General features: G+C 43.0%; 1 protein-coding gene across 1 annotated transcript in view; it reads right to left on the bottom strand.

Moving 5' to 3' along the window:
- fam124b (family with sequence similarity 124B) overlaps positions 1–22,167 on the bottom strand; it is a 48,866-nt gene extending 26,699 nt beyond the window's left edge. The window contains exons 1-2 of the mRNA XM_072474519.1: positions 21,619–22,167; positions 12,728–12,756 (exon numbers count right to left, since the gene is read on the bottom strand). Coding sequence (XP_072330620.1) covers positions 12,728–12,756; positions 21,619–21,827 — 238 coding nt within the window. The 5' untranslated portion in view covers positions 21,828–22,167. The remainder of the gene's footprint in view (positions 1–12,727; positions 12,757–21,618) is intronic.
- Between the last annotated feature and the right edge of the window lie 1,101 nt (positions 22,168–23,268).

The following is a 23,268-nucleotide window of genomic DNA, read 5'->3' as shown; positions in this document are numbered from 1 at the left end:
ATGTTTCTTTTTTATTCTTCCCATCAAAATGGACAATTTCACATTTTTCCACTCTATTCCACTTGCCAGATCTTTGCCCACTCACTTAATCTATCTACATCTTTTTGTAGCCTTCTTATCCTCTCTTCCTACCTATCCTTGTGTCATCGGCAAATTTGGCAAACATCTCTTCATTCAAATCATTTATATAAATTGTAAACAGTTGAGGTCCAAGCATTGATCACTGTGGCACACCATTCATTACACCGTGCCAATTTGCTTCCTGTTAGCCAGAGAATCTTCTATCCATACCAATATGTTATCCCCTATAACATGAGCTCTTATTTTCTGTAATAACCTTTGATGTAGCACCTTCTCAAATGCCACCTGGAAATCAAAGTACAGTACACCCACTGGTTTTCCTTTATCCACAGCTCATGTTAAAGAACTCTAATAAGTTGGTTAAATATGATTTTGCTTTCATAGAGCCATGTTGACTCTGTCCAATAACCTTTAATTCAATTCAAGTGCCCTGCTGTTCTGTGCGTTCTGAAATATCCCCTTAAATGTTTGCCACAGCATCTCTATTGTCCTACCCCTAATTTGCCAATTCACTATAGCCAACTCAGCTTTTGTACCCTCTTAATTGCTCTTATTTAAGTTCAAAACAGAGGGCGCGATTCCTCGGCTGCGTTGTGCTCTCGTTTGAGCGCAAACCGGCCGTACGATGCCGGGAGAGGCTTGCAGCGAGCCTCCCGAAACGCTTCGCGCCTCCCAGGATTCTTTGAAGTCCCGTGAGACATCGGAGTCGAAACCCCACCCCAAATAGACGGGACCGAATGGCGTTCGCGGAAGTAGGCCATAAATCTAGCGTGGGATCCATTGGTCTCCTTCGATTCACTGGCCTCCCCAGGGAGGCTAGGCTGCAGCGTGGCGCTGATCCACACAAACGTGGACCAGGTGGAATGGTGAGGGTGTCTCCTGGGCCATCGGTGACCCCTGGGCAGTCAGGGTAACTGCAGGATGGCTCCCTGGCCCAAACCTGGAATTCAGCCACCTTGGCACTGCCACCCTGGTATTGCCAAGGTGCCCAGATGGCACTGTCAACTTCAGTGACAAGGGCCAGGGGGCGAGGGGAGCCATGTCCGTGGCACGAGGGTGAAGGGGTGTTTTAAAGGTGGTGGTGCAGGGCAGGTACGTAGAGACCTCCGGGAGGTTGGGAGGATGATGCAAGGGGGCTTGGGGGTGGGGGTGGGGGCCTGAAGAGGGGAGGACCGCCCCAGGGACTCCATAGCGGGTACCCTCTTTGGGGGGTGTAGGGTAATTTCCCAGTGTGTGGGGATGACATTGCCCATGGGTGGGGGATGTGGGAAACCCACGGGTTCATTTAGATATCGGGGCACCCTTTCAAAATGGCAGCCCGATCTTGGAGTTCAGCTCCCCAGTGCTAAAAAAAATTCTAAGCGTGGGCTAAACTGATGAGAAACCCCCTAGGGCCCTAAAAAGTGATTAAGTGTCATTGAATAGCGGTGGGGAACTCTCCGGCAGAGCTTCTGGGAAACTCTCTGAAAAACCCGCCACAAATTAACATAGAAATGCTTTGGGAGAATCGCACCCAGAGTCTCAGACCTACACCGCTTTCCCTCAAACTGAATATAAAATTCAATCACATTATGGTTGCTAGCTAGGGGTTCCTTCACTGTGAGATCATTAATTACTCCCATCATGTTGCATAAAACCAAGTCTAGTATAGCCTGATCTTTCATTGGCCCAGAACCGGTTCTAAGAAACTAGCCTGGAAAATGAACTCCTCATCTAGGCTACCATTGCCCATCTGACTTTTTCAGTCTATATGCAAATTAAAATCTCTCATGATTCTCACTGTGCCTTTCTGACAGGCTCTAATCATTTTTTCCTTTATGCTTCACCCTACCACGTGGGTTACCGTTATAGGGCCTCTATAGGAGTCTTACAAGTGACTTCTTCCCTTTATCATTACTCACCTTGACCCAAACCATTTCCACATCCTGTTTCCAGAAACTTAGGTCTTCTCTCGCTATTGTGCGAACACAGTCATTAACAAAGCCACCCCTCCACCTATTCCTCGCTGCCTCTCATTCCTAAACGTCCTATATTCAATATTCAGGGCCTAAGCCATGTCCTCCTGCAGACATGTCTCTGTAATGGCTACCAAATACTTATTTATCTCTGTGTGCGCTCAGTTCATCTGTTTAGTTCTGAATGCTTTGTGCATTCAGATGCAGAGCTTTTAGTTTAATTCTTTTTTTTATAATTCTAGTCTCATCTGTTAATTTACTATTTGATATGTACTCTATCCCTTCCTGCCATGGTCTGTTTTTCATTTTCTGTAAAAATACCTTTCTCTTCTGCCTGGTCTCTGTTCTTTGATTTACCACATCTTCCCAAATTTGATCCCTTGCCCCCATTATTTGGTATAAAAAGCCTCCCTCCCTAGTTATGCTGCTCAAAGAACACTGGTCCTAGCAGGATTCTAGTGTAGACAGCCTTCGCAGTACAGATCCTACTTTCCCTAATATTGGTGCTAGTGCTCCATGAACCTGAACTAATTTCTCCCACACAAGTCTTTGCGGAACACATTCATCGATCTAATCTGATTTGTCCTGTGTCAATTTGCATGTGGCTCCCATAATAATTCAGAGATTATACTCTTGAGGTTTTGCTTCTTAATTCGGTGCCTAGTTTCTCATTCTGACTATGCAGAACTTCCTTCTTTGAACTACCTCTGTCATTGATACCTACATGAGCCATGACGATTGGGCCACCCCTCTTCCAACTGCAAGTTCCTCTCCAGCCCCGAGCAGACATCCTGAGCTCTGGCACCGGGCAGAGAACGCACCCATCTGGATTCTTCCTCTTTGTTGCAGAGAAGGGTATCAATTCCTCTGACTATACTGTTCCCTACAACCACCACGTTCCTATTTGCTCCCCTTGCTTGAATTGCTTCCTGTACTACCGTGCCATGGTCAATTAGCTCATCCACTTTACAACCGACAATCTCATCCAAAACTGTTGAAATTCCAGTTGATGTTATACCTGGACGGAAAGATCCCAGATTGAAACCCTGACTCCAAAGACTCTGGCCAGGATGCTCTGAAATCCCGGCCATGTGTTGACGCCGGCGTAAACACTGGAATGGTGAACGCCGGCATCAACGGGCTTCCTGGACCAGCGATTCAGCGGTCCTCAGGGGCCAGCACAGCGCCGGAATGCTGCACGCTGCGCCGAAAGGCGGCCCTGCACTGCAGGCGTGGGCCCACGCATGCGCGCGACCGCCGTCCCCACGCTGGCGCATGCACATGGTGGCTGTCTCTGCGCCAGCGTCGTGCAACATGGCAGAGACCTACAGCTGGCCCGAGCAGAAGGAGGTAGGTCCGCTCCAGATCGCGAGCACGCGCCGATCGGTAGCCCCTGATCGTGGGCCTGGACGCTGAGTAGGCGCCCCTCCACGGAGTCAGATCCCCCCCCCCCCCACCAGGGCGGCCACCACCGCCGAGGGTCCGAGCTCGCGCCGGGTGGCACCAGGTTGTAACCACGGCGGCAGGACTCGGCAAGAATACGGCCGGTTGAATGCGGAGAATCGCTGCGGGGGGGGGGGCCTCTTTCAGCGGTCCCCGACCAACGCCATGTCAACTGCACATCCGCGTTTGGCGCCGATTCTACAACACCTTGTGGCAAGTGTTATGGGCCAGAGTTTACAGAACCCCAAAGTGTATCATGGAGTTCACCTGACCCACAACTTTTAATAGATTGTGGTATGGGGAGCACACGGCCCACTATACAGGTATGGTACAGCAGAAATGGAAAAGTATTTTTTAAAGCAAAACAATGTTTATTCCTTTTTAAAAGATAGTGAACATCTTAGCAACCATCAATTCAAATACAACCCCCAATGAATACAACACTAAGTAATCTTTTAAGCTTTCCTTTTAACATCCATAAGACTTAAAACATCTTTTACCAGAAGCACATCAGGTTAAAGTCACTACTGTTATTAGTTTTAAATCACCAGGATCGATTTACAGTCTTTAGATTAAAGAGAGAGACTCCAATACACCTTCTGGCTGTGACTGCAGCTATCCAGCTCTGAAAACAAAACTAAAACACACCCTGCAGCAAACAGCCCAAAACTAAAGTAAAAAGCTGACAGACAGCCCAGCTCCACCTCCTCTCTGACATCACTGCAGTAATAAACACCCATTTCTTAAAGGTGCTCTCACTACAGATATTTATATACACACCCATTTATAAACACCCATTTCTTAAAGGTACTCTCACATGACACCTCCCCCCAAGAAAAAAAAAAACCATCAACTTCAAAATGGGTTTCATTTTTCACCATTCTTCAAGAAATGCACACAGTAAATATACTTTATCGTTTCAAAAAAACAACACACACAAACAGGTATAATAATATAGTCCATTTTTCTTTCTGCCTCCAACTGAAACTGCTTCCGTTCATCACATTCGTGACAAAGCATTGGCTATAGCGAGTTCCCGTCCTGCCACATGTACTATTTTAAAATGAAATGGCTGCAACAATAAACTCCAGTCAAATAGCCTTGCATTGTTATTCCGGAACCTTGCATTGTTATTCCAGAATCGCTCCAAAAACGTCAACGGATTATGACCAGTACATATAATGGCGTCAGACGGATTGCTGGTCACATAAATGTGAGAATGTTGCAAAGCTAGCACCAAACTCAACGTCTCCTTCTCAATCGTTGAATACCTATTCTGGTGAGAATTCAATTTCTTTGAAAAATGACCAATAAGCCGCTGTAGCCCGTCGTCGTTGTCTTGTCGAAGCACCGCACCTACACCCACATCACTCGCATCAACCGCCACTTTGAAGTGTTTTGTATAATTTGGGATGGCTAACACAGGAGCAGTGGTTAACACAGCCTTTAGGCCGTCAAATGCCTGTTGACACTCTGCTGTCCACTGGAATTTGTTACGCTTCTTGAGCAAGTCCATCAGTGGAGCGACTATGCTGCTGAAATTCGGTACAAATTTCCGGTAAAATCCACTCATACCAAGAAATTGCATTATTTCCCATCGTGTCGAGGGTATCGGAAACTCCCCAATAACTTTTGAGTCACATCCCGTGGGACCATTCGACCCCGTCCGATTATATGGCCAAGGAAAGTGACTTGGGCTTTTCCAAATTTACTTTTGGCTAGGTTTATCACCAAACCCGCCTCCTGAAGTCTATCGAATAACTCCACCAAATGTTTTAAATGTTCTTTCCATGTCTGGCTGAAAATTACCAGATCATCGATGTATACCGCACAATTGGGTAATCCTGAAATAACTTTGTTAGTTAACCGTTGAATTGTGGCTGAGGCATTTTTCAGACCAAATGGCATAACTTGGAATTTGTATGTACCACCTGGAGTCACAAAAGTTGAAATCTCCTTTGCCCTGTCAGATAAAAGTACCTGCCAGTAACCTTTAAAGTAAATCCAATTTGGAAATAAAAGCTGATTGTCCCACTTTCTCAATGCAATCTTCCTAATGTGGGATAGGATAAGAGTCCGTCCTTGTAACTGCATTAACCTTTCTATAGTCCACACACAACTGTTGGGTACCGTCTGGTTTTGGTACCATCACTATGGGTGGTCTCCATTGGCTGCAACCCACTTCAATTATGCCATTTTTAAGCATCAATCTCTCTGTTAACCTGTGTCAATTTTAAAGGGTTAAGTCGATATGGATGTTGTTTGATTGGAACAGCATTTCCCACATCTACATCATGTATAGCCATTTTAGTACTTCCCAATTTATCTCTACAAACTTGTCTATGTGATATCAATAACTCTTTCAGGTCAGTTTGTTTTTCCTCTGGAAGGTAACTTAACAATTCATCCTAATTTTTAAGAACATCCTCATTTTCCAATTTAATTTGAGGTATGTCAAATTCACAGTCATCTGGATTTGGTTTGTCACTTTAGTTAGAATCATTAAACCTCCTCCTTTTTCTCTCCTTTCCTTTCAAAGTACCTTTTAAGCATATTCAAATGACACACTCGGTGAGTCTTCCTTCTATCTGGTGTTTTTACCACATAATTCACCTCACTTAATTTCCTTTCAATCTGATACGGTCCACAAAACCTAGCTTTTAAAGGCTCACCTACCACTGGGAACAACACTAAAACTTTATCCCTACTGACAAAACTACGAACTTTGGATTTATTTTTCGCCACCCGTTTCATCACATTTTATGCAACTTTTAAATGTTGTCTAGCCAATTCACCTGCTCTATTTAATCGTTCCCTATAATTTGACACGTAATCCAATAGTGTAATTTCCGATTTCTCACTCACCAATTTTTCCTTAATCAATTTACGTGGTCCTCTTAGCTAATGGCCAAAAATTAGTTCAAAAGGACTAAATTTGGTTGACTCATTAGGTGCATCCCTAATTGCAAACAGTATGAATGGAATTCCTTTATCCCAATCCTCTGGATAATCTTGACAATAAGCCCTCAACATTGTCTTTAATGTCTGATGCCACCTTTCTAACACTCCATGCGATTCTGGATGGGATTTAAATTATTTTATTCCTAAGATTCTTTGAATAACCTTGAGGTAAAATTCAATGCTTGATCCACTTGTATTTCTGTGGGTAGTCCATATCTAGTAAATAATTTAAGCAACTCCTCCAGAATCTTTTTAGCTGTAACTTTACATACTGGAAAGGCCTCTGGAAACCTAGTAGACATATCCATTATCGTCAAAAGATATGGATTCCCATTTTTTGTTTTAGGAAGCGGTCCTACGCAATCAATTAGGATCCTTGTAAAAGGTTCCTCAAATGCTGGAATGGGTATTAAGGGTGCTGGTTTTATCACTGCTTGAGGTTTGACTATCACTTGACATTTGTGACATGATTGACAACATTTAACTACATCTTTATGCAGTCAAGGCCAATAAAAATGTTTCTGGATTTTAGCTTGAGTTTTCCTTATTCCCAAATGACCTCGCACTGGTACCTCATGTGCAACTCGCAACACCTTTCTATACCCTACCGGTAATACTACTTGATGAACTTCTGCCCACTTTTCATCCGCCTCCATATGTAAAGGTCTCCATTTTCTCATCAAGACATTACGTTTATGGTAATAACACTCTGGTATACACTCAGATTCCTCTTCCGCATATGCTTTCTGCCGTTTTATTTCAACATCTTTCTGTTGTACCTCTGCCAATTTTCCAGAACTAAAAATATCCGCCTCATCCTCCACCTGTTCTTGTTCTTTTTCAACCATCTGATCAAAAATCGATTCTGATAATTGCACTTCAACTTCATCTTCACTCTTTGATTTCTCCTCGTCTTAACCTGTGACGTTGCGACCTTGTTACCACAAAATCCCAGGGTATTCGTCCTTCAACCCTTCAGTTGTCAGAATTTCTACTGGCTTATCAACCACAGTAGGCATCACACCCACCTGTGATCCAGCTCTATTACCCAAGATAAACTGTATTCCTGGACAAGATAGTTTCTCTATTACTCCTACTACCACTTCTCACTGGACATTCCAACCTTACCTTATATAATGGAACACTACTCCTCTCACGCCGAATTCCACATATTACCACCTTTTCTATCAACATTGTTCCCAGACTCCATAACTCCTCATCTCTTACCATTAAATATTGACTAGCTCCCGTATCTCTTAAAATTGTGACTTCTTTACCTGCTCCTCCTGATACGCATGAGTAAACTTTACCCACACAAGTAAATTCTTTAAGGAGATCTAGCAGCTTCTTATCAATCACCTCTTGAACAGGCTGTACAATCTTGTGCACCTCCTTCGCTTCACTTGGGCTTTCCTTTACCACTTTAACAAACCCCACTGTCTTATCCTGTTTTACCACATCAGCCTTCCCAGTGCTTTTCTTCAACCACCAACACTGTGACTTTACATCGCCTAGTTTATTACAGTGAAGACATTTGAAACTTTTCATGTCTCTTCCACCCTCCTGGATTTCTTTTTTAATCTGAGGTACACTTTCCTTATTATCTCCCATCAATCACCTTTACCACTTGAGTATTTCTCATGTCCCCAGTTTCTGTCCCTCACAGGCTGAAACTGATGTTGGAAACCAAGCTTTGCTTTATGAACTAATTCATAATAATCTGCCATTTCTGTTGCTAATCTCGCAGTTTTAACCATCTGCTCTTCCACACGAGTTCTCACTACATCAGGAATTGCATTTTTAAACTCCTCCAAAAGCATAATTTCTCGGAGAGCTTCATACATTTAGTCAATTTTCAAAGCCCTTATACACCTATCAAAATTACTCTGTTTGAGCCTTTCAAACTCCATGTATGTTTGACCAAATTCTTTCCTTAAATTTCTAAACCTTTGTCTGTCGGCTTCAGCACTAGTTAATATGCACCCAAGATGGATTTTTTCACCTCCTCGTACGTCCCAGATACCTCCTCCGGTAGTGATGCAAACACTTCACTAGCCCTACCTACCAGCTATGTTTGAATCAGTAATACCCACATGTCCTGTGGCCATTTTCATTTGTTTAGCCACCTTCTCAAATGAAAAGACAAAGGCTCCCACCTCCTTCTCGCCAAACCGTGGCAATGCTTGGACATATTTAAATAGATCCCCACCAAGCCTTTGACGCTCTTTCTCACTATCCTCATCACTATCATCCAACTGTACATTTCGCTTTACATCTGTCAATTTTAACTGACTGTCATATTTCATGGCCATTTTCTGAAGTTCAAACACTCGCTCTCTATCTTTTTCCCTGATCTGTATCTCCCTTTCTCTTTTTTTTTGTTCTAATAGGGCTATTCTTTCTTTTCTCCTTTCTTCTCTCTCCTTTTCTTTTTCCTCTCTTTCGTATTCAAGCTGCTTTAATTCTTTCTCGTGTTCCATTTGTTTAATTTGTAACTGAATTTTTGCCATTTCCAATGAGTCAAACTGTATCTCAGGTAACTTGAAATGCTTAGCCACCGCCATAATTACCTCATCTTTTCGCATTTTGCCAGGTAATGTTAACTGCAATGTTTTTGCCAAATCGAACAGTCTGCTTTTAGTCTCTGTCTGTAAGGTACTGCGTGTGACCGTCTCCACCCCCAAAAACTTCAGAGCCTCTGAAAGAGCCATTGTCCACAACACACTCCCTACTTAACTGAAATACCACACCTGAAAAGCAACCACAATATGCTCACACCTCATCGTCTTTTAAGTTCACAAAGCCAATCCAATAGATAGACTTGTATCCCCCTTGAGCCCCCAATTTGTTATGGGCCAGGGTTTAGAGAACCCCAAAGTGTATCATTGAGTTCAACCTTGAGAGGTCTGGACAGAGTACATAGTAAGGAACTGTTCCCATCGGCAGAAGGGTCAAGTAGCAGAGGACACTGGCAAACAAACCAACAGCGAATAGATAAATGATTCCCATTGGCAGAAGGGTCAAGTAGTGAAGGACACTGGCAAACGAACCAACAGTGAATTGCAGGTTTTTTTTAAAATGCAGTGAATGTTTAGAATCTGGAATGCACTGCCCGAGAAGCTGGTGGAGGCAGATAATATTTGGGGCTTCCAAAAGAGACTTGGATAAGCACCAGCTGAGAAGAAATTTGCAGGACTAGAGAATGGGTGGGGCAGTGGGATAAGCTAAACTTCCCTTGTTCCAAGTTGGCTGAAGGGCCTATGATTCTATGTTTAGAAGTGAATGGTGGTTGATAAGAGATTTTTGTGATGGTGCAGTGAACTGTTTGAGGGTTGTGGGATATGACATTTGAAGTCACGGTCCATTATCTTGTTCACCTGTGTGGGGCCACTGACGCCTCACTGAACATGTGGTGGGCACCGTATCCAGGTCCTCAAGAGTTGGACTCCTGGCATCGACAGCCATAGCTCCATGGTTCCACTGCTTTTGCATGGGGCCTGGAGTTCTCTTCACTTTGTGGATGGATGGCATCCCATCTGCTCTCCACCTCCTGCACCAAGGCCTCCAGTGCAGTGTCAAAAAATCTTGGGAGCTCACTCTCTGCCACGTTGTGCAGTGTCTTTTCCATTTCAAGCTCACTCTTCGAAGACCTACAGCATCTGCTCCAGTCAAAATGTACCTCACCTTTAAGGAGGTGAGATTGATTTTATGTATGCCAGACACTCTTTGAGTCCCTACTCAAGCATGCAGCCACTCAACAGTGAGCTTAGCACTGGCTACATTTAACCATATAAAGCAGATACCATTTTGTGCACAGTCTGCATCAGAAGTAATGGGCACAGACTAATATCGTAATGCAACTGCCACATCCATTTCTGGGTCAAATTTCGCAGCCTGTGACTGTTAACTCAGAAGCACCATTCTAACATCATGAATATTGCAGAACAAAGTAACTTGGTGTTAGGGATAACAAATTCTGTGTTATTTGGTATAGTTTTTTAAAAAAAGTAAAGCTCCTTATGGCCAAAGAGTGACCTGCTTTATCTTGCTGTTATAACTTTCCAAGTGATATTTTGATGTACACCCGAATGATTCTCCTTGATCTTTTATCTCCCCCTGCAGAGGTGCATTTAGCTCTAATCCATAGTGGTACGGTTAAATTGAAAGCTTGCCAAATGAGGATCAAACGTGGTACGGTGCACGTGGGCTCCAACTGGCTAATGGTAATAGTGTACTTTCTGGCTTATGTTCTCAAACTCCTTTCTATGAAGCGAAACGGCTGCTGAGCCTCTTTGAATGTGTCAAATCAACCTAATAGGTGCTCATTTGCACCTATCCATGCAAAAGAAAAGCCAGGAGCATATGCATATTAAAAGAAGTGAGTGACATTCGGGAAACGTTGTATGATTACATTTCTATTTTATGCGCAACAGTTAGTAAAATTGGTTAATAACGATAAGCTATTGTATTTAAAAATAATTAGCAACTCACCTCTGGCCCCCATAGTCAGTCACCTCTCAATGGTCGGGGATATTGTACACATATCAACAGAACTTCTTTGTGAGACTCATGAAGATGTCAAATTGCTCAGTCCACCACTGGCCGGAAAGCACCTATGTCCTCAATGGCAAGACACTTTGTGCATCCTCCAACTCTTCAGCCTTCTGAAGACTGCCAAACATTTTTCCATGAAGTCAGATTGTGATTGTTTGACTTCTTTGGATTTGCTAGAAACTGCATACTGTAGGACAGATTTGTGACGAATCAAATAAAATTCCTGGTGCCATATCAGTCACTTAAGATCAGTGAAAAATAAGCTTGGCTTCAATTACAGTCGTGGCCTTTAAGAGTTCTGCCACATTTCATGCTGAAGCTGTGATGCCACCAGATAATCTGCCGGGAAAGTCAGGAATGTGTTTTAGGAGAGCCACGGGCCAGGATTTAATGGCCTCTTCTGCCTGGCGGGTTATTAAGGTCCTACCGAAGTGAACGGCAATTTTAATGGCCCGCTGCATTCCGGTGGGGGGGTGATAGGGGAGACACAACATGGCAGGGGGTGGTGGTGGTGATGGGGTAAAATCATGGTCATGGGTGCCAATACAACCGCAATCAGAACGGGGTTCAGATGCACTATGGTTTCCAAACCCATGGAAATATATAAAGCTCTTAAAGCTCAACACTAGAAATCAGACACAAAGACAATTCCAACAAGTGCTGTTTGGCTTGATGACGCTGAAACCATGACAATGTTCACAAGAGTGATCGAAGTGCATCATGTTATCAGCATAGTTCTGATGGAGATTTGCCAAGATAAAGGTTAGTTTAACTGGAGATGGTCTGCTTAGAATTACTTTGAGAAACAGTAATTGCTAGATTTTGCACCACAGGGGTGCTTTGTACCTGTGTCTTTGTAAATTCACCTTCTGTAATTAAATGCTTGTAAAACATCAATTTTAGCGCAACCAATATGCTTTCAAACATCAATTTTAGAACAACCAATATGCTTTCAAAAGAGGGCAAACTCTTTTGTTGCTTGGGAACACAAGGTTCCCGATGCTGCCAACGTAGCTTAATGATGCATGCCGTTCCGTGGTGGCAGATCTGCCCCATTTATACACTGGAACGAATTCACAAATAATGCACATTTGTGTGCATGACTCTCTTTCTACCTTCAACTTCCTTGAAGGAACCAACCAATTAAGGGCCAGAATAAAAATAACTAGCAGGCTGTCAATAGCCACTGATAGCCACCATTTACTTATGCTGACAATTTTACTTTCCCTCTGGAGAGAATGAGCAAAGTCCTCTGCTTATGAGCATTTTAGTGCCTCCAACAGCAGTCATCAGGCTGTCGAAGCAAGTAAGGTGCATCTGACGGAACCAGGAAGGGTAAGCAAATATTAAGTAAGCCAAACGGTGCTATATTTAAATGCCAAGTATAAATATTATTCCAATTAAATTGAAAAATATGTTCTGGTATTAATTTATTTTATTCTTGGTTTTTCTGCATTCTTTGACTTCATCTTCAATTTTAAAAGGGACAATAATGTTATCAAAACATAAAAAATAAAGGGCAGGAACTTTCCAGATGGACAAAGCTTTCTTAAAATATGCATCTTTTCCCACTCTTGTGCAAAGACAGATGCACATTTTACTGTGCATAGGCAGGAAGTAACATGTCCCCTCCCTTACTTTCAACAATGATCGTTTCCTCTTTTGCTGTTCACTTTTACAAGGATCCGCGAATATGTTGAGAAGCAATGGTCACAAATATAATTTGTACTTACTACTTGAAGACATCCTGCTGGAATCAGACCTGTAAACAAATGACAATAATGCAAAATTAAGTACAATGCAGGCACAATCATAAAGAAAGGAACACTGCATACAATGGGAGAAAGAAGCAAAGTTTTAACAAATTTAGTATGCCAAGTTTCAAGTTTTTGCCATATGCATAGCTGAGGCCTGAAATCCTTCATTCCATACATTCAGTGGCTTGTGGGAGTTCCAAGACAGTTTTGGTTTTAGATTAGTAATTTCAGAAAAATGTCATTCTTGAATATACCACCAATTGCAATAAAAAGGTTTTTTTAGGTTTCCATAACATTATTGCAGGATATAAAAGTTAATATAAAACTGCTGAATTTGCCCCTTGCAAATAATATGTTGAATATCATAAATTCTTCTTAGTAGCGATTTGCAATGTTTAAAATTGCGCCATTGCCCACTTATTATTTTTTAAATGGCAAATGAACAAAAACGCATCCGAAGTGCAGCAAATCAAAAATGAGAAATCAAACTAAAATAGTTAAGATGTAAGGAAAAGATTTGCAAAGCTGGAATGAATTTTAGAATCACAGGATCAACAAAAGGTCTTTGTTGTTCACCACTTTTTGTCCCAAAATATTTGTATATGAAAGTATCTGAATCTGTGACTTGGAAATCTGCAAATTGGAATTTCTGTGAAAGAAAGCAATATTCCGAAAACTACCTTTTTAGCTTGTTGCAGAAAAAGAAAACACATTTTCCCCAATTAAATATTGGAATTGGAGTGACGCCTCTTCCACATTCCAACTCTCGCTTCATTATGACTTTAGCAGCCTGGCAGGAATGGTGACAAAAATACTAAGGATGACAATCCTGTTTATACAAATTCAAATACTTGTTACAACTCTGCTGGGTGAATTAAATATTTCCTCAATAGTAAATAAGTGATTTGTAACCTTATCGCTCTCAAGTTTTAGCAAGTTAGAACAATTTTATTTTGATGCTATATCAAACTAAACCACGGTAACGTTAAAATCAAAACCTATGCACTCTATTTAATTAAAAAACACATCCCCCACCGACTAAGAGACAGAACACTGACCAAAAGCAACAAAAGAAAATCTTTTATTTATATTACATCAATCACAACATCAGGGTGTCCCAAAGCACTTTACTGCCAACTACTTTTGCAGGGTAGTCATTGTTGTTTTGAAAGAAAACAGAGTTAGGTGGTAATTGGTCAGTTGAAATGTTTGATGATGTTGCAGAGCGAATATCGGCCAGGACGTAGGGGGAATTATCCTGTTCTTCAAATATTGCAATGGGGCTTGTTATGAGTAAGCAGAGCAAACTGGAATATTTCATCAAAAGACAGCTCCTAGGATAATGCAGCACTCGCTCATTGGTCAAGCCCGGGAGTGGGGCTTGAACTTAAACCTTCTGAATCAAAGGCAAGACTGCTATCACTCAGCTAAAGCTAAGGCTCATATTCAAGGATGATATTTCACTGTGAAATTATAATAGTAAGTCATTGTTGGCACCCTTCTGTCCAAGTATAATGGTGGGCATGAAGCAAACTCATTGGTGAGGATACGGTTTCATAAGGAGCACTTTTGCAGATGGCTGGAGAGACCAATCCACGAGAGGCAGATTTTGCCACATGTGCTGTATGCGAGGTGGTTACTAGGCATCAATGTGGGCTGCCGTTTTCAGCGTAGGCACCTGTTGTCAGGCTGTTGTAACCACTGGTCATCATGGTGACACATGCTGGCTCACAGGAAATGTCCCCATTTCTCTCTGTTGGTGGCTAGAATCTCCTATGTGGGAAATCAATGTTTAAGCCTTTGTACACTTGCAAGCATCCTAGAAGTGAAGTTTTGGTAACATACTGACCTTCCGGCTCTGGCTACTCTGTCATACAGAATGGGGTGGAGGTAGCATACTGGTAATTTCACTGGACTAGTCATCCAGAGGCCCAGGCTGCTGCTCTGGGGTCACAGGTTTAAATTCCAACATGACAGCTGATGTGATTTAAATTACCTTTTTAAACATCTGAAATTGAAAGCAAGTTTAATGGTGACGCAAAACAGTTGTCGCAAAAACTTACCTGGTTCACTCCTTTCGGGAACAAAATCTAATCTGACCTACACGTGACTCCAGACCCACAGCAATGTGGTTGACTCTTACCTGCGCTCTGAAATGGCCTTGCAAACTACTCAGTTATATCAAACTGTTATGATATCTAAAAGAATGAAACCGGATGGACCACCTAACATCCACCTAGGCACCGGAAAGGACAGCGGTAAACCCAGCCCAGTCAACCCTGCAAGGTCCACCTTATAAAGATCTGGAGATTTGTGCAAAGGTTGGGGAAAATGGGCCACAGACAAGTCTAGCAGCAGCCTAACACAGTCATAGTCATTGAATCAAACCTTACAATGTCCCAGACACCACCATCACCTGCCTTGGAAGGCCTCAACATCGCCTCTGGACCCCATGACTTCTAATAGCAATAACATGGGCAAGGAAACCTCCTGCTGGTGATCACCTATCATCGCGCCTCAGCTGATGAATCAGTACTCCTCGATGTTGGACAACACTTGGAGGAAGCACTGAGGATGGCAAGGGCACAGAATGTACTCTGGCTGGGGAGTTCAATGTCCTACACCAAGTTGGCTCGGTAGCACCACCACAAAAAGCTCACCGAGTCCTAAAGGATATAGCTGCTAGACTGGGTATTCAGCAAGTGGTGAGGGATAAACCGACTTGATCTCGTCTTCACCAAACTACCTATGGCAGTATCCACAATACTATTGGTAGGAGACCGCAGCACAGTCCATGTGGAGACAAAATCCCATCTTAAATTGAGGATATCACCCTACTAAATGGGTAGGTGTCAAATGATCAGATCTAGCAACTCAGAACTGGGCATCCACGATGCACTGTATGCCATCAGCTGTAGCAGAGTTGTATACAATCTCAATCTAACCCCATGGTCCGGCATATCCCTCACTCAACCAATACCACCAAGCTGGGGATCAACCCTGGTTCAAGTGCATGCTAGGAGCTGCATAGGCACACCTCAAAATGAGCTGTTAACGTGGCAAATCTATAACACAAGACAACATGCATGCCAAAAAGCAAAAGCAGCATGCAAGAGATAGAGCTAAGCAATCCCACAACCAACAGATATGATCTAAGCTCTGCAGTCCTGCCACATCCAGTAGAGAATGCTGGTGGTCAATTTAAAAACTCACTGGAGGAGGCGGCGGCTCCACGAATATATCCAGCCTCAATGATGGAGAGCCCAGCACATCAGTGTGAAAGAGAAGGCTGAGGCATTTGCAACCGTCTTCATCCAGGACTGTCAAAATAGATGATCCGTCTTGGCCTGCACCCGAGGTCCCCAGCATTACAGAGGTCAGTCTTCAGCCAATTTGATTCTCTCCACATAATATCAAGAAATGGCAGAAGGCACTGGATACTGTAAAGTCCATGGAACCTGACAATATTCCAGCAATAGTACTGAAGACTTGTGCTCAAGAACTAGCCACGCCCCTAGCCAAGTTGTTCCTGTATAACTACAACACTGTCATCTACCCAGCAATGTGAAAAATTGCCCGGGTGCATCCTGTCCACAAAAGGTTGGACAAATCCAACTCGGCCAATTTCCATCTCATCAGTCGACTCTCCATCATCAAAGTGTTGTCAGCACTACTATAAAGTGGCACTTACTCAGCAATAACACACTCGCTGATGCACAGTTCAGGTTCCTCATTATTGCCCTGGTTCAAACATGAACAAAAGAACTGAACTGAGGCGAGTGCGACTGTTCCAGACATCAAGGCAGCATTTGATCGAGTATGGCATCAAGGAGCCCCACCAAAACTGGAGTCAATGTGAATCAGGGGAATCACCTCAGCCCCAGAACATCGCTGCGTGAGTTCCTCAGGCCCAACCACCTTCAGTTGCTTCATTAATGACATTCCCTTCATCAGGTCAGAAGTGGGGATGTTTGCACAATGTTCCGCACAATTCATGACTGCTCAGATACTAATGCAGTCCATGTTATTACGATCCCAGACCAGACCCCGACAGTGACTAGGATGCTGGCTGACACCCCAATATTTGAGTTTATATGTAAGACTGTGCAGAAAGAATGATTTGCTCCAGCAGTGATTGCATGAAGTAATAAGGTTTGGTATTTTTAAAAACAAAACTATTAGGAATACTATTCAACTTTACAACCGAAAAGAACAGCTTACAATTACGTCTTAAACAATGCTACTAAGTTCACCATTAAACAACAAGAAACATACAACTCCCAATCCATCTTAAAATCAGCATAGCAGAGAGTAATATTTACTTTACCAAACAGATTTGGCTCCTATTAGAACCCCTTCGGACTTTGAATGAATGTCTTCAAAAAGCTGGTACACCTGGTGTGTTTCAGCTTCTTCCTTGTCCTCAGCCAAAACTGCTCTGCTTTTTAAGTTCATAAGATATAGGAGCACAATTAGGCCATTTGGCCCATCGAGTCTGCTCCGCCATTCGATCATGGCTGATCTCTTCCTGGCTTTAACTCCACCGTCCTGCCCGTTCTTCATGACCCTTCAACCCATTACCAATTAAAAAACTATCTAATTCCCAAGCTGGGGGTTGGCTATATTTGGGGTTGCACCAAGCTGGGGGTTGGCTATATTTGGGGTTGCAGAAGAGCCGGGAGTGCAGGAGGCGAGAGAGGCTGACGTGTTGGCCTTTGCGTCCCTTGTAGCCCGGCGCAGGATATTGTTAATGTGGAAGGAAGCCAAACCCCCGGGTGTGGAGACCTGGATAAACGATATGGCAGGGTTTATAAAGTTAGAACGGATTAAGTTTGTGTTAAGGGGTTCGGCTCAGGGGTTCACCAGGCGGTGGCAACCGTTCGTCGACTACCTCACAGAAAGGTAGAGGGAATGGAAAAGAAGTAGACAACAGCAGCAACCCAGGGGGGAGGGGGGGGGGGGGGGAAGGGCGGGGGGGAAGAATCGGACGGACTCTCAGGGATGTTTTTGTATATGTATAGGTATTTGGTATATGTAATTGTATATTGGATTGTTGGATTGTATTTTTGGAGCGTATTTATTTTGGACAAGGCAGTTGCCATTTAGTTTTGTTTTTTTGTTTTTGTTTATATATTACTTATTTATTTGTTTAAAACTGGCCACGGTTATTAATATTGCTTTATTGTTGTGTAAAAGAAACACTACGTATTGTTATGTTTGGCCAAAAAACTTGAATAAAATATATATATTTTTTTAAACTATCTAATTCCTCCTTAGATTTACTGACTGTTCCAGCTTCCACCACACTCTGGGGTAGCGAGTTCCACAGATAAATATTATTCTTGTCCGAACTATCATACTGGGAGAAAATTGTGGACTGGTGTCAGGCAGATCATACTTCAACTTCTCTCCAAAGCTTATCCCTTAGCTCCACCCAGCAATGACAATCTCCTGAAGCTGAAAAACACATTACTGCTGCAAATTACCGAAAAACAAATGAAAGCACATTAACTCCACGAGGACAGTCCCCAGTCAAACCACAGTGCATTAGCCCAGATTGAAAACCACCTTCTGGCTCCTAAAATCTCCCAGGCTCAGTAAAACAAAATCCTTTTTAAAAACATGACCACTGCAGTCAAACACATTGTAACCCCAGATTTCTAACCCTTAAATTGCCTGAATATTTAGAAGCCAATATTCCTAAAATCCTCCATGCGTCACAATGGCTATATGCAGCAAGAAATGGGCAATATTCAAGCTTGGGCTGATGTGACAAGTAACAATCATGCCACAGAAGTGCCAGGTAATGATATTCCCCAACAAGAGTAATTCAACCATCTCCATTTGACATGGCATTATCATTGCAGAATCTCCTACTATCAACTTTTTGGGGTTTACAGTTGCCCAGAAATTGAACTGGACCAGCCATATAAATACTGTGGCCACCAGAATGAGATGGGTAACTCACCTCCCGACTCACCAAAGCCTATCCATTATCGACAAGATACAAGTCAGGAGTGTAATGGAATAATCTCCACTTGCCTGGATGAGCGCAGTTCCAACAATCAAGAATCTCAACACCATCCAAGACAAAGCAATCCGCTTGATTGGGACCCCAGCCACCACCTTAAGCTGTCACCTCCTCCACTGCCAACGCACAGTAGCAGCAGTGTATACCATCTACAAGGTGCATTACATAAACTCACCAACGCTTCTGAGACAGCACCTTCCAAACCTGCAACCTCTACCACCTCCAAGGACAAGGGCAGCATATGCATGGGAGCACCACCACCAGCCCCTCCAAATCTCACACCATCCTGACTTGGCACTATATCACCATTCCTTCCCAGTCGCTGGGTCGTAATCCTGGAACTCCCTCCCTAACAGCACTGTAAGTGTTCCGAAAATACATGGACTGTAGTGGATTAAAAAGGCAGCTCACCACCACCTTCTCAAGGAAAATTAGAAATGAGAAATAAATGCTGGCCTAGCTAGCGACGCCCACATCCCCTTAACATATATCTATTTTAAAATCCTTGGGAAATATGACCATTCTGCAAACACGCAGGACCAAGCAAAGCCACCTCTACTTGCTGAATACTTTAAGGATTTGCCTTTGAGAGACTGTCGCATTTGTGATTTTGTCCTTCCATGAAATGCTGAGAATGAGTGCAGACATCAAAGTTTGAAATTATTGAGCTCCTTTTCTTGATAGCTCCAAATCATCGATGCTTCACAGTACAAGGGGCTGAGAACACAGGCATCATAAACCAAGTATCTTGATCCTAAGAGTCCGATTGTTATTTTTCCATGTCTCCTGAGTCAGCCAAAGGTGGTAACTGCTTTTCCTATAGGTGTGTCGAGTTCTGCAATGAGTCACCGTGGTCCCAAGGTAACAGAATTTGCTAATCATTTCCAGCCAGGTATTGTTTAAAGTGATCGAGAGCAATGGAATGACACTTTTTCCCATAACGATTGTTTTCTTGATGCTTACAGTAAGGGAAAACATATTGCAAACATGGGAGAGATAATCTGTGCCAGTTACTAGCCCAGTATCATCAGCGTTGAGGAGTTCTCTGACCAAGACATGCTGATTGCTGATTGACCTGGAATGCAGGTAAACCCCTGATATTATAAAGATATTCTAATAAGCATTATCTGTTTCTCCAATTAGTAAAAGATCAAGGAAAGTGCCAGTGATGTTTTAATAGATTAAATGAAATGAAAATCGCTTATTGTCGCAAGTCGGCTTCAAATGGAGTTACTGTGAAAAGCCCCTGGTCGCCAAATTCCGGCGCCTGTTCGGGAAGGCTGGTACGGGAATTTTGCATTTCAGTTTCAAATGGAAAGACACAGTGGGACTTTACTGAATTTCCCGCTAGCACAATAACCCCAAAAAGATACTACAATGATCTGAGCAATGATTGAAAAATCTGCATATTTACATTGACACCACAAGCTCCATTTCACTGTCCTTAAGATTTGCAATGTTGTCCTGATGAATTTTCTAAAAGCAGAGCTGGGTGTTGGAGTGAAGGAAGAAAATAGGGAACCTAAATCACGGAATCATCTACTCCAAATCTGTGAAGATGTTTTTTTAAAAACTTTAAAAATTTTAGTTCTAGATTTCCTCACAAAGATTCTGTTACAATGTTCGGCCTTTTGTAAAATCTCTAGGATCTGGAGTTTCAGGGTTGTTTTGAATTTCTCTGAAAGCAGCAAACTCAGACCTTCAAATAATCCTAGGGGGAAAAAAATCACTTGATTGACCATGGTTCCTGTACAGACCTAATTTTGTGGACTATTGAGGGTATAAAGTACAATTTCATGATGGTTGGTTCTGTGCTCAGTGAAAAACGGGCGAAAATGTAGCGCGTAGTTATGTCTAATTGTTTGTATACATTGGAATCTGAAAGGAAAATGTCCAATTCACTAAAGAAAGCTGTTTGTTTGATGCTTAATTGGAAGCTTCTTCAGTTCCAAAAATAAACATTAAGTTCTTCGTGTTTGAAGTTTGATAATATACAAAGGAGGCGGTGAACGCGCGGCAGAAAAAAAATGCACTAATAGTCTGGGGGTTACCAGGACAACTGCTGTTTAACCTGTGTTCTGAATTTTGATTTTTGTAAACTGCGGGACTACACATGAATTGCCAAAGCAGCACGAGCGCAAGTTTGCTGTTTTCACCGTATATCAGTAAGCGAACATTATTTTAATATCATGGACAGAGTGAATCCAAAGTGTCTTCACGGTTGCCCTGCAGTTAACACCATCCTAGTGGAGATTCCTTGATTATGTCACTGTCCTTGTTATTATTAAATTAGAAATCTGATCCGCTCCAAAGCTGCCCAAGAGCACCATATACATTCCATTTTGGCTCAGGCTCTGGCATCTTGTCTTGTTAGCAAGTGGTGTCAAACTCCGGTGATCTAATGCATGCTGAAGTGCATCATTCACAAAGGAAGAACCAAAAAAAATTACATAATGCACGGGACAGGCTCACTTTATCGTAACTTAAAAGAGTAGCAAACCGGTTTGGCAGCGTCAGTAGACTTGGGAAGCGTTATAAAGGGGCGTTTTGCCTTTTTCATTTTACTTAAAATCGAGTGTAAAATAGAAGAACTCGCTATCTGCAACCCCCCGCCCCCCCAAGAACTCGCTATCTGCAACCCCCCGCCCCCTCAAGAACTCGCTATCTGCAACCCCCCCCCCCCCCCCCAAAATATCAGAAGTATTTTTTTTATTGTTGTTGCTTCCCCTTCCTCGACTGGAGACGGAGGAACAAGCTGCTCCTGTCTCCTGATCTCCCAGCTCCCTTTGAATAGCAATGGGCCGAGGGAGCGGAGCTGACAATGGCACTCACTCACCCTCCGGTCTCAGCTCCAGAATCTGCACACTCCTCCGCAGTCCCGCTCCTGCTTCTCGTCATGTCCCTGCGCAGCATTTGGGACTCTGCTGGTCGGTGAGGGGACTCTGCTGGTCGGTGTGCTGGAGACTCCTGCTGGTCAGTGGGCCCGGGCTTCCAGCTTCGCTTCTTTTTCATTGTTTTCCCCGTTGGTTGATAATAGTAACACATCCCGCCCACTGACGTCGCCGTTGCTGACAGACAGGCGGCTTCGCCTTTGATGTGGAATTCCAAAGCGGGTTTCTGCCGCTTCTCCAACCGCTGCAAGTTTACATCTTCATCGCAAATATAGAAGTGTGTGGGGAGGGGAAAGGGGAACGTGAGACAAGAAAAAGTGAGAGTGTTCTCAACAACTACATTGCAAACTCATCGCTGCAGGCTGCAGCCAGGCAGAACATTGATTGCTGGAGCTGGGCCTGTTTAGGGGCCACAGCAATCTAAGATCCACCAAGTCTGAGACATTTTGATGCGCAAACTATGCAGGTCCTTAGCAGTGAAGGGGAGGCTGGCTGGTTTACGTAATTCAGTATCATGGCCCTGCCTCTGAACGTTAAAATTCTTCCCATGTATGCTTCATTATGCAAATCAATGCTGGAATACAGGCACACAGTTGGTCAAGAAGGGAAATCCATAAGTGTAGGGGATTTTACTCAAAGTATTCTTGCCAATATCTGCCCCTGCTCTCAACTTTGTCCAATGAAGTATGTATCAGGGTCTTAATTGGCCAATTACATAGGAGTATTTACAATAAACAGGCAAATCAGGTCTCCTGGTCAATGCCTCCTTCCACTTCTTTATTTAACGCCATCACCATATCCTTCTATCCCTTTCCTCTTATCTAGGTTCCCTTTAAGTGTAAAATAAAAGCAAATTACTGTGGATGCTGGAATCTAAAACAAAAATAGAAAATACTGGGCAATCTCAGCAGACCCGACAACATCTGTGGAGAGAGAAGGGCACTAACGTTTCAAATATGGATCACTCTTTGTCAAAAGCTGGCCTCTCTAAAAATGATCTTGAATTTGGGAGTTTCTTATAAAAATCCAACTGATTCACTAATACTTTTGGGAAAGAAATGTGCAGTCGTTTTTTAAAATAAATTTAGAATACCCAATTCTTTTTTTCCCAATTAAGGAGAAATTTAGAGTGGCCAATCCACCTACCCTGCATAACTTTGGGTTGTGGGGGTGAGACCCACGCAGACACGGGGGGGGGAACGTGCAAACTCCACACTGACGGTGACCCAGGGCTGGGATTGAACCCGGGTCCTCAGCGTCGTGATCAGCAGTGCTAAACACTGCACCACCGTGCTGTCCTAAATGTGCAGTCCTTAGCTGGTGTGTCAAACAGGTTACTCCAAATTCAGACCAATGTGGTTTACTCTCACGCTCTTAAGAAGCCACTCACTTGTATTAAACCTGTACAAAAGAACAGAAATTGATTCTAGTTCAAGGTGGCCCACTACCTGTTGAAAGCAACAAGGGTTGGAACAATAAATACCATCCCTGTCAGAATACCCACCTCTGGGGAATGAATAAAAATATTTCATCCAGTATACAGTACTTCACAGCAAAGCAATAAAAGTAACCAAATGAAGTCAAATAATGATATT

Source organism: Scyliorhinus torazame, chromosome 14 (assembly GCF_047496885.1).
Source record: "Scyliorhinus torazame isolate Kashiwa2021f chromosome 14, sScyTor2.1, whole genome shotgun sequence".
Lineage (NCBI taxonomy): Eukaryota > Metazoa > Chordata > Chondrichthyes > Carcharhiniformes > Scyliorhinidae > Scyliorhinus > Scyliorhinus torazame.
The sequence above is the reverse complement of the archived record's forward strand: the minus strand, read 5'-3'. Positions and strand labels throughout refer to the sequence as shown.